This window comes from Aedes albopictus, chromosome 3, assembly GCF_035046485.1.
Source record: "Aedes albopictus strain Foshan chromosome 3, AalbF5, whole genome shotgun sequence".
Lineage (NCBI taxonomy): Eukaryota > Metazoa > Arthropoda > Insecta > Diptera > Culicidae > Aedes > Aedes albopictus.
In genome coordinates, this window is record NC_085138.1 from 180,289,602 (window position 1) to 180,301,745 (window position 12,144).

At 40.6% G+C, this 12,144-nt stretch overlaps 1 protein-coding gene across 3 annotated transcripts; it reads left to right on the forward strand.

The window, feature by feature from the left end:
* The first annotated feature begins 1,614 nt into the window (after positions 1 to 1,614).
* LOC109403279 (protein unc-45 homolog B) lies at positions 1,615 to 6,002 on the forward strand. Of its 3 annotated transcripts, none has more exons than XM_029862786.2 (4): positions 1,615 to 1,847; positions 2,600 to 2,805; positions 2,870 to 4,240; positions 4,316 to 6,002. In XM_029862786.2, the coding sequence occupies exons 3-4, from the start codon at positions 2,885 to 2,887 to the stop codon at positions 5,831 to 5,833; spliced, it is 2,874 nt and encodes a 957-aa protein (XP_029718646.1). In that variant the 5' UTR covers positions 1,615 to 1,847; positions 2,600 to 2,805; positions 2,870 to 2,884; the 3' UTR covers positions 5,834 to 6,002. The 3 variants fall into 3 exon arrangements, with proteins under 3 accessions (XP_029718646.1, XP_029718647.1, XP_019531629.2); XM_029862787.2 differs by having other exon boundaries at positions 2,646 to 2,805; XM_019676084.3 differs by having other exon boundaries at positions 1,616 to 1,847; positions 2,895 to 4,240.
* Positions 6,003 to 12,144: the final 6,142 nt, after the last annotated feature.

A 12,144-nucleotide genomic window follows, 5' to 3' on the forward strand; every position in this document is an offset into this window, starting at 1 on the left:
AGAAAAGTTGAAAGACCTTATTTCACTTGGAAATCCAGCGGTAGACAAGAGGTGGATATGGACGGATGTTCGTTGGAATTGGAAGGACATTGGTAATGACAGCCGAATTTGAGAAAGCGACGAAGCGATTGTAGCAGGAGATGGTGAAGTTGGACTACGAAGACGATTTGCTAGAAACCGCAGACAGCAAATAGGCAAACATAGGCTTATCGTATTTCGATGGAGATGGCGATGAGGACGAAGCAGCATTTCAAGAACATAACCAAAATTTAATCACAACTTCCTACCACATAAAACAACACATTCGAACGAACCCAGCAAAACCAGTATGTTCAAAACGCTTACCCCAAACAAGCGATCCAAAGGTAAATTACGTTGACCATTTAACTAAAAATACATTCTCTTACAGCTCAATACACCACATCGATTTCCCACCTTTCCCAATCCTTAAGGCCACGCAAAACTTAAAAGCCGCAGAGCTAAAGAGGTTGCTATGCCTACTCCCAAATTCAAAGGTGTATTATGGACAATGCGAGTTCTCGGACTTGCATTGGAGACTTGGCCCTATGACCCCCTTGTGCATCAATAAAATAAAATAAAATAAAATAAAAAAAACGACAGCAGTGAAAAATAGTTGTCCTAGGCACAGCTGTACAGCCGACAAAAACGAAGCTTTATCCAAAACAGCCTGAATTTAAATTAACTGAACAAAAATGAACTACTTCGGCGTATTATTCATCCATAATAGTTGTTTTGTAATGAAATGACTTTATAGGTGTAAATAATGTACGAAATTCGCAAAAGTCTCATGGTGTCCATATTGCCCCATGGGGGTGTCCATTCTGCCCCGTATGCTTGAAGACGGTCATGAAAAACTAACATTTTTCAAAACATTTTTTGAAGTGGATAAATAATTTTTCTTCGTGAGCATTCTTATGCAATAGATACTAAATAGACTTCAAAAGGATACATGTATCAAAAAACTAAACTTTTTTGACATATTGCCAGGTAAAGTTGGCAAAAACCTTAGGGTGTCCATATTGCCCCGCCTACCCCTACTACCCATAAAAGAGATCGTAGGACGTAGCACGTAAGTCAAGCTGGTAGTAGTAGAAGAAGAACTAACGTACGTTCTTGATTCAAGCTAGCTGTTACCGTATAACATCTGGTTTGTCTCGATCGAACTTTCATAATTATCAAACAGTTGATTCCATGTCAAATATTTGACCCCGTACTCGGAGCTTTATTACATGTACTGTCGTGTGCAGAATAGTTGCCTTAAGTTCTATATGATTCCCTATTAACATGGGACAACTATGCCCGCATAAACGATAACCATAAGATGTGCTTAACCACCCATTCGGAATAAAATTCGAACAGTATGTGGTATTGTTTAACCGTCTACATTACGGTCCGTGTATGGTGTTGGTTTATTAGGGTGCTGCACACGGCAATGTATGTAGCTATACTAGGGTACAGTCTCGCTACCGCAAACGCGCCCATTTCGTTTGGACTGTTCGTTTGTTTTCACTTTCATATCCCTCTTTTGAAAGTCTTTTCAATTGACGTGAGAGGAACCATCAAAGAACATCAAGCGAACGTCAAAACCAGATGTTTATTATTTTCCTTTTCCAGTTATCGTCGTCGACGAACGGAAAAAAAAGGTAGCGGTTGTGTGCATCTAACAAAATTCAGTGAAAACATCGCTACTAAACATTTGGTGGTGGGTAAAAAACCAAAAATAGGTCAACTTTCGTGTAATACTAAGGACTGGTAAACTTAAATGTGCTCGTGGCGGTGATATTGCATGTATACTAATCAAGTTGTTGCACAGGCGGTTCGTACAGGTAAGTATACGATGAGTGCAATATGCTATACATCTACCTTTCGCTAATGGAAGAAAGCAATAAATGAGATGATTGCATTTTCAATGATACTAATGCTATTGAACGGCATTTGTTTGTTCTTGTTGTGCATTTAACTAGTTTAACACCAAAACATTGCAGTAAGATGTATGGAACGTGCTTGAAGATGATTCAGCCGGCTGTGCAGTGGTTCCCAAATTTATATTTGAATTTGTACATACAAGCTTGTTGAATTCACAAGTAGGGTACATTGAACTATCTGTTCTGATATTTTCTATTGAATGATTTCTTACTTTCAGTTCATAACTATTCAAAGATTCAATTTGTAGCTTATTACATTTTAACGTTAGTAAAATTTGCTTTTTGTTTGAGTTGTATTCATTTTGTAATGTAGTTTCAATAATGCAATAGTGTTTTATTTCTTTTATATACCAAACAATTCACGTTTTACACATTAATTGTTTTACAATATGTTTTTGCCGTTATAATTTTACATGGAGTTTTCTTACATTCGAAAAATATTAGTTTCATGAATATGAATAATTGTATGATCATGATTTTGTAGTTAAAAACCGCTGCACGGTTCACTCAAACTTGTTTTAAAAGGCACGCTGTTTTCCTTCTGGCTTTCACATGTTTCACGGCAATGTTTAGCCTCTCACCAGCTAGCGTTCATCAGTGGCGATAGGTACATGCATATCTAGTTCTAAAAATAACCCATTTTCATCCGGCAGTGCTTTTCACGGTTTCCATCTCTCTTTCGTCTTTGCACGGTGTCAGAAGTAAGTCGCACATTTTTCGGAACAGAAGTGAAGCTCTAGAACCCGATAGAATAATCGAGAATCTTCTGATTTTCTGACGAAAGTATTGCCATTATTTGGGAATCAACGTCGCCGGCCGAAGAAGCCTTATAAAAGTCGTTGACTAACGGTGCTAACAGGTCAGTATCATACATCAGTGATAGAAGTGAAGGAGTCAGGAGAAAAAGAAAAGTTAAATTTAAGTTATTGTTCCTAATTATGGTTTCAGGAGACAAAAAGATGGTGAACGATAACACGCAAAAGCCGCAAGAGGATCCGAATGCGTGCAAGGAGCGAGGTAATGAGGAGTTCAAGAATGGTTACTGGGATTCGGCAGTTACGTGGTACACCAAAGCTATCCAGCTGGGCGAAAAGCATAAGGACTTGCCAGTGTATTACAAGAACCGTGCCGCGGCGTATCTGAAGTTGGAGAAGTTTGAGCAAGCCGCAGACGATTGCAGCAAATCGTTGGACCACTGTCCAAATGATCCTAAGGCGTTGTTCCGCAGATTCCAGGCCTATGAAGCGCTGCAGCGGTTCGAAGAGGCGTACAAAGATCTGCGAACGATCCACACTTACGATCCGAACAACAAAATGATCAAACCGCATCTAGAGAGACTGCATGCAATTGTTCAGGAACGCGCTCGTGAACGGGCCCAGACGTCAAATAAGGTCACCAAAATGTTCGAGATCGCCTTCGATTTGGCTGCACCCAAGGAGAAACGTGAACAAGCTATGAATAATATTGTGGTGTTGGCCAGGGAGTCTGCTGGGGCTGAAGTTATGTTAAAGGACGGTTTGGTCACGCGTATTGGCAAACTACTCAAGGTGGAGAAGAATAACGACATCATCATCAATGCGGTTCGAGCCATTGATGAAGTTTGCGCCAAGAGTCCGGAAAGAACCAAGACCGTGATTAAAGAGCTGGGTATTCCATGGTTCCTGCAAATCTTGGACAGCAACCTTGAGGATCGCGTTGTTGCTTCGCAACATTGTATGCAGACGGTCCTGAATTCTCTATCCGGGCTGGAGAATAAGGACGACTCTAAGCCGAACAAAGAACTCGTCGAGGCCAACAAGCAGCTGATTGACACCCTTCTCAGCTGTCTCGTATATTCCATTACGGAACGCACCATCAGCGGATTGGCACGTGATGCCATTATGGAACTCATCATACGAAACGTGCATTACAAGACGATCGACTGGGCGGAGCGCCTGGTGGAGATGAAGGGACTTCTCCGGCTGATGGAGGTTTGTTCTGAACTGGAAGAATACAAATACGAGAGCGCCATGAACATCACTCCATCGTCGAGGACCATTGCCTCGGTTTGCCTTGCTCGTATCTACGAGAACATGTACTACGACGCCGCTAGGGAACTATTCAATGAACAGATTGGCGAATTCGTCAAGGACAAGCTGCTGACACCGGATCACGAATCCAAGGTTCGTGTTACGGTGGCCATCACCTCACTTCTGCTGGGTCCGTTGGACGCCGGGAATGCGATGATTTCGAGGGAAGGTATCATGCAGATGATTCTGGTAATGGCGCAGTCGGACGTCGTATTGGAACAAAAGGTATTGTTTGAGAATTGTTTGGTGAATATGACTCATACCTAATCTTTAACTACATTTTTCTTCTTGTAATTCCAGGTTGCTTGCGAATGTATCATTGCAGCCGCCTCTAAGAAGGACAAGGCCAAGGGTTTGGTCGAAACAGGTGCAGAAATTCTCAAGAAACTCTACACCTCTAAAAACGAGGAAATCCGTGTCCGGGCTCTGGTTGGTCTGTGCAAGCTGGGAAGTTCCGGTGGTTTGGATGCTTCGATTCGTCCTTTCGCAGATGGTTCGACGAAGAAACTTGCCGAAGCATGCAGGAAGTTTTTGATCAAACCCGGCAAAGACAAGGACATCCGGAAGTTCGCTGCCGAGGGATTGGCCTATCTTACGCTGGATGCCGACGTGAAGGAGAAGCTGGTTGAGGATCGGGCTGCCATACAGGCGTTGATTGAGCTGGCCAAAACGGGAGATCAGTCAGCTATCTACGGCGTCGTGACAACGTTGGTCAATTTGGTCAACGCCTACGAAAAACAGGAACTTCTTCCGGAATTGGTTCAACTGGCCAAGTTTGCTAAACACCACATCCCGGAGGAACACGAGTTGGATGATCCGGACTTTGTCAGTGGTCGTATCATTGTGCTCGCAAATGAAGGAGTCACTTCCGGTCTGGTTGCTCTGTGCAAAACGGAGAGCGACAACAGTAAAGAAATGATCGCCCGGGTTTTCAACGCACTCTGCAGCGAGCAGGAAGTTCGCGGAAAGGTAGTGCAACAAGGTGGAGCCAAGGTATTGATTCCGCTGTCTCTTAAAGGAACCGCCAATGGAAAACGTCACGCTGCTCAAGCCTTATCTCGCATTGGAATTACAATCAACCCGGAAACGGCCTTCCCAGGTCAGCGGAATCTAGAGGTCATAAGGCCTCTTCTGAATCAATTACATCCAGACTGTTCCTCGCTGGAGAACTTTGAAGCCCTTATGGCCCTCTGTAATCTGGCATCGATGAACGAATCCACCCGGCAGCGTATCATCAAAGAGCAAGGTATCAGCAAGATCGAAACCTACATGACCGAGGACCACATGATGCTGCAGCGAGCCTCTACACAAGTTATGTGTAATATGGTACAGTCACCGGATGTCATCAAGATGCACGAAGGAGAAAACGATAGAGTTAAGTTCCTGGTGCTGCTCACAATGGAAGAAGACGAGGACACTGCAGTGGCCGCTTCGGGAGCGCTAGCCTACCTGACGTCAGTCAGTGACATCTGCTGCGAAAAAGTTTTCAGTCCTAATTGTTGGCAGGAAGCCCTCAACACCTTAGTGGCCAACCCAAGCCCGGAAGTACAATATCGCGGCATTGTCACCATCTACAACGTCATCAAATCCAACAAAACCCTAGCCGAAAAGATTTTCGATACCGACCTACTCCGGATGCTGTTTGGAGTAACCCAATTGAACGACGAAAAACGTGCCAAGGCAATTGAGATGGCGCAAAAGTGTCTCAAGGTAGCCGAAGAGTACCGACTTATCGAGGAAAACAAGGATGCCGATATGGCCCCCGATGTGTTCGAACAGCAGAAACAGGAAGCAACCATCGAGGAAATTGATGAGTAAGACGATCCGGCCTAAGCGCTGAAACCCTAACGTACTGAAGAAGGTGCATTACACGGAAAGATTGTTTATTTCCGATTTTTCTGTAATTTTAGTAATTAAACTTTTAAGAGTTCGATCAAAACTAGGATTAGTTTTTTTTTCTAATAAAATGTTTAACGTATTTTGAAAACATGTGATTTTATTCGTTTTTCCGAAATTACTGAAATCGACGACTGTGTAGTCTGTAACATCTACCAATCTCGCGATTAGTATGATAAAGGTGTGATTACAATTGGAGGCCCAGATGCAAAGGAGTGTATGTGACCATTTCGCCGATTTTGAGAATCCACTAGAAAGGTGAGAAGTTAACGGTATTAATGTGAAGGAGTTTCATTTTGATTATTGTAATGTAGTGTTATTAACACCGCTAGCCATCATGGTTTCGCATAGTGGAAATCATCATGGTTACAGGTCGCAAGCCCTGGTAAAGTGTGGAACGTTTTGATGGCTGTGATCCCTGACCATCATGTAATCAAAATCCCAGGGATACTCAAGTGACCATACTGTTGGGTTGTGAAGGTTGCGTGTGTGGGGTGCATATATTGACAAGCATTGCTATGGTTCGTTAGGGCTGAGTAGGAGCGGGGAATGGATCTACGATTGCTTAATTGCGATTATACCTACTGGTATAGTCGTGGTTCAACAGTGGTGGCGCTGCTTTTCGCTTGTGTTCGGCCTAGGTGGTTTGTTTAGGCGGTGCGGGTAGGTCTGTATGTACTTCGTACGTGCAGTGCGTACGGCTTCAGCATTGTGGTTACTTGGGTAGTGTAGGATAATTGGGTTTGGGACTGAGGGGGTCGTCATTGATTCTGCCGACACCATTGAGTGCTCATTGTTGGCGGTTGTGTTGGTGACGATTTCTTCGGCTTTATAATCTCATTTATACCACGCACAAACTTTGGGAAGAGGGACTGCTTTGTAATGCAAGAGAGGGATTTAAACTCTGCGTTACGGGTTGGGTGAGGTCATGCAGATAGAAGCAACCCAGGTGACCGTGCGGCTCGGGTCGTGATGGATGCATGAGTGCAGTGTGTGTGGGGTGCGCTACCCTGTGGATGCAGTTGAGTACGGGTTGGAGTGGAAAGAGACCCTTCTCTACCCTAGATCGGTTTCGGTTGTAAGGGCGGGGTAGTGTTTGTCTTATTTGTGACGTGTTGTGCGTGATTTGCGGCCCGAGCTGCGTGGTTACTTGGGAAGTATTGTGCTCTGCAATCTAGATTTTTGGTTTTAAGGCGAAGCTATGGCTGGGCTGTGCCTCGGATTTGTTGGGCGCAGGTCGGGAGAGCTGGTGGCGGTTTGTGCTGGAGGGTTTGCTCGATTGGTTATTCACTGGTGGTGGCCAGTCGATCGACTGTTCGCGCAGCCTGTCATTTGGTTCTTGGGGTTTGTGCTCTCGAGGTTCGGGGCGTTGCTTCATTGTATCTTCGCTTTAATACTAACCCAACTAACAATCACTCATTTAACAGGCACCATTATGACGAATTAATTCAGCATAATGTTGAATAACATTTGAATTATTTTCACGTACAACCTATGTTCGGGTTTTGTTCACACAAATTTGGAGAAGTTATAAAGCATCATGCTGTGCACCAACTTATTTTTTTGTTGTTCAAAGCGTTTTACAAATGTACAGAAAAGTTGTTATTAAGCCATGGCAAAAATGACTGAAAATAAATAAAATGCAAAAATGTTGAACTCTCACGAGAGTAATTATTTGCTCTCATGTTGAGAACACCTATTATGAAATTAGAATTATATATAAAATTACCTAAATCTGGAATAGAACTCGAGACCTGTTGATTGCCAGCCGTATGCCTTCCTATCTGCGCCATCCTAGAGATGGTGAGATGCAGCACCCAAAGCAAAACATAATCTTCCCATGACTTAATAATGATCACTCCTGAACTTGTGTTCAGCAGTGGTGAATAAGCACAGCACGTGGTAATCAACTGAACAACGCCTTATACTCAACAGCTGTTCAGCCCAAAACACGTGTTTTCCATTCTGATTTCGCTGTCAGTATTTTTATCGCACGGTGAGAAAACTTGTATCGAATGCGGCCAAAAAGTAATGGTCCTTATTGAAGATATTGTTTACAGACTTACTAATTGCGATATAAATATGTTTTTATTGCTATGAATAAATTAAATTAAATCGATCTTTAACCGTTATGTGCCCGACAAACTTTTTGCTTTTTTTACGTCGTGTATTTTAAATGGGTGTTGGGTACCCGGGCACCCTGTCGGCCACATAACGGTTGAAAATGTATGACAATATGTGGTGCGGTATGATCTTGTACATGGTGCATTCACAGCATCTGTTCATGTTATCTACTCATGCTCAGTCGAACTGCTGCTGAAGATAATAAATATAATAACCAAGGTACAAGATATCTTGTTGCAGACTAATAATAATAAATAAATGCCTCATTTTTACGTTGATTATGTCTCTTGGCACTCATTGTTAAACTACATAATTCTAATCTGTTTTATTTTATGTGATTCGTTTAAAATATTGGTTCTTTAATAACTTGGTTGTCTAAACAGTTTTAGCCATGATTTATTCCATAATCCGAACAAAGTTCCGAGTCAAACTATGACGAGCTGAAGGCGTTTATTTGACAAGTGAAAAGCACATTGTTCGGGAGAATATGCTTATCGATACATCGGCTTAATAAGATGCAGACAAATGTTTTGTTAAACTCCTTTGTTAAGGAATCAATGCTTGTCGAATAAATTTCTTGTTAAACGTTTGAAAAGTGTATTAATTTATCATTGTTGATACCGATGAGGAAAGTCGAACATTGACTACTTTCTCAATTGAAAAATCATTTAAACAGTAATGTGTAGAGCATAATTTTAGTTCAGCTATCATTACCATTATTCAGCAACAATTCAGCAAGCTTGCTTGTTTGTGACTTGCAATTGTTAGTTGGGAATATTCCTTGTTTGAATAACTGTCTTATGTACAGGCGCTTAACTCATTCTATTTCATAGATTGCCAGATTTAAGGGTAATGGTTCAATAGGGTGTTAGCAATCAGAGTGGATTAGAACGAGTTGGCGCCTACAATACACCAACACTAACACACTTACACCAACACTTACACGCACACATGCACCTACAACTAGCTGTAAATGACCAGTGGGCGGGACAATGGTGCCTACCCAACAGTTGTAGGTGGGGTGTTTGGCTTAGCTACATGACTTGGTCCGGCAAGCCCATAAACATCAATTGGTAGACGTATTGCCTAGTGAAAAGACAACGCAGATGGGCGAAAGCCAGGGGATGCGTTGATAATAGCAGAATAGCAGATTATTGTAATGTAGTGTTATTTAGTGGAACATATCATCTCTTCAACACTTTAATGCGCCTCCAACGGTTCGTCACGAACCGGTTGCTGCAGATGGAGTATGACTGATCATATGCATCAGACATGCTCGATAAACACGGAGGAACCGTCGGGGCTCAGCAAAGTCTATTCCCCAGCAATAGTTCCAAGTCGGTTGGATTTGAGAAGGTTCTAATGATCATTGCAAATCGAAATAAAGGTATTATAGGATTTGTGACAGGTTTTAAAACCTTTTACAGCCAGCTGACTTCAAATTGTTGTTTAGGCTTTCTTTCCCACGTTAATCGGTTGATTTTGATTGGCAATTTATTATAGTCATAGTCGCCTTTTCGAATTTTGACTATGTTGTTCATATTTTCTTTAAAAAGCAATTAAAATCAACCGACGAATTAAGGCGAAACTGAAAGCATTTCCTCACTTTTTGGTTTTTGATTTTTTATTAAATAACGAAGCAATATTTTCAAAATCGGTTTTCGTACACAGCACAATGGTCGGAAAAAGATAAAGTTCGGCCAAAACTCTTTTTATGTGTTTAATCGAAGTAATAGGTTGCCTAGATATGGTATATAGTGTTTTCAGTGTTTAAAAAGGGGTATTCAAAAATTACGTAATTTCAATAATTTCAAAAACAGTAAAAATCAGTAAACCCCATATTTTTTGCGTTTTTTGTTAGAAAATCAATTTGGATTTAAATAAATGATCATCTTTGGATCAAATCCATTCAAGTTTGTTCAAAACGTATGAAAAATGTGGAAAGATAAATTTTATTTCAGTAAAAAATGGAAAAATAACGTAAAATATATGAAAAAACATGACTTTTTTAAATAGCTCTAATTTGAAAAACTGCAAATTTCTGCAAAAAATTTAAACGTTTTTAGGCAGCTCTAAGCATGATGTTTAAGATGTACTATTCGAAATTGCGGCGACACGTGACGACACGAACCGTTTTTCAACTTAAAAATTCTCAAAATTTCTAAGGTACAATATATGAAAATTTGAAAAGTTTTGTGACATATTAATTTTGCACCATACGTGCATTCAAACAGTCCAATACCAAGCTTTCATATGCTGGATAACTTAAAACATATATTCCATTCTCAAAATATTATTGTTTTACTTTTTTCGAATAATTCATTTTTCAATTTTATGACTTAGGCCACTTTGGCAGTGAAAATGTCATTGAAATACAAAAGCTGGTATTCTTTTAATTAAGAATCATAAAAGTACAGTACATAACCTTTGTTATAAGGTGAAATAAAGTTTAAAATTGTCAATTTCGTTTTTTGAGAGTTTTGACCGCCCCTTTGTATGGAGCCCGACCAATGTGCACAGTTAGAGGAAGGATCAAGCAATCCCCTGATTTTTTGTTCAGGTAGAGGTTCACAAAAACTTTGTGAAAATTGAACTAAATCGTGTCAAAATTTCACAGCACATAGTTTAAATAAAATACTATCACAGTACTTATCCAAATAAGGTTGTTCTGAACATATTTTAATTATTACAGTTTAGTATGCACAACAGTGATATGAGGAGGCTTGATCCCTCGAGGATTGCACACACATTTACATGTGAAAAATAAGATTATATTCCGAAGCCTCTATTTACTTGGAATTCTAGTATATCCAACGATAAAATGTGTCGGATAAATATTATTTTAGTACAAATCATGAAAAAGGGGATCAAGTCTCCCTATTTTGAAAATGCGGTATATCCTTAAAAATTTAAGGAAATCTAAAATTTCAAATGCACTATATTCATTGAAAATACAAGAAAACTTGAAAATATAAAATAAATTAAAAAAAAATCCCTTCATGTGTTCAAAGAGGGATCAAGTGTCACCCACTTTTGAAAAATACATCAATTATTATTATTAATATTTATTAAAGACATGAAAAATACACCAAGACATGCCTCCATAAAACTTCTAACAGAGTTTTGAAGACTTTAACAATAATTTAATGGTCATCTGTTGTGCATAAACTTGCAATAGATGTTTACCTGTCATTCTGTACGGAAAACGGATCAAGTTTTGTGTTTTCCTTAAAGTCACAGTTAAATTTAGAAAAAAGGATCAAGTCTACCCAGTCTCCCCTAATAAGACCGGTGGTCCTATACGGGCACGAGGCTTGGACCATGTTTGTTGAGGAGGACCTACACCTGCAGGCACTCAGAGTTTCCGAGCGATGTGTGCTAAGAACGATCTTCGGCGGCGTGCAGGAAAACGGTGTGTGGCGGCGAAGGATGACCCACGAGCTCGCTGCACTCTACGGTGAACCCGACATCCTGGAAGTGGCTAAAGCTGGACGGGTACGGTGGGCAGGGCATGATGCAAGAATGCCGGACAACAATCCTGCAAAGTTGGTATTTGCTAGCCATCCGGTTGGTACGAGAAGGCGTGGAGCGCAGCGAGCACGATTGTGGAGCATGATCTGGCGAACGTTGGGTGTGACCCACGTTGTAGAGCTGCAGCTTCAAATCGAGTATTATGGCGGCTAATTGTTGATTCAGCATACCAAAAAAAATGTTCAGATCTCAAGCTTTGAGGAACTTTGTTTAAGATTATTTTTACGATAATTAGAAACATTACAATTAATCAGAGAAAATTGAGTCGATTTTGAAACTCTATACATTTTGTATGGGATGAATTGATGAAAAACGTTAAACCTCATTTACTCGAAAGTGGGTCACATACATCCCCTTACTTCTAATCCCCTCAATTATCTATTTTTCTTAATCGACTTACTCTTTAGTTAATTATTGCTTTTGGGTTTGTACTGGAAGCATTACCTCATTTTTTTGGTTTTTGATTTTTTATTAAATAACAAAGAAATATTTTCAAAATCGGTTTAGGTGCACATGTAGTATGGACCAAGGTATCTTCTGATTTTTTTTGAGGAGGAAAATGTTTTCCATTTGTGCAG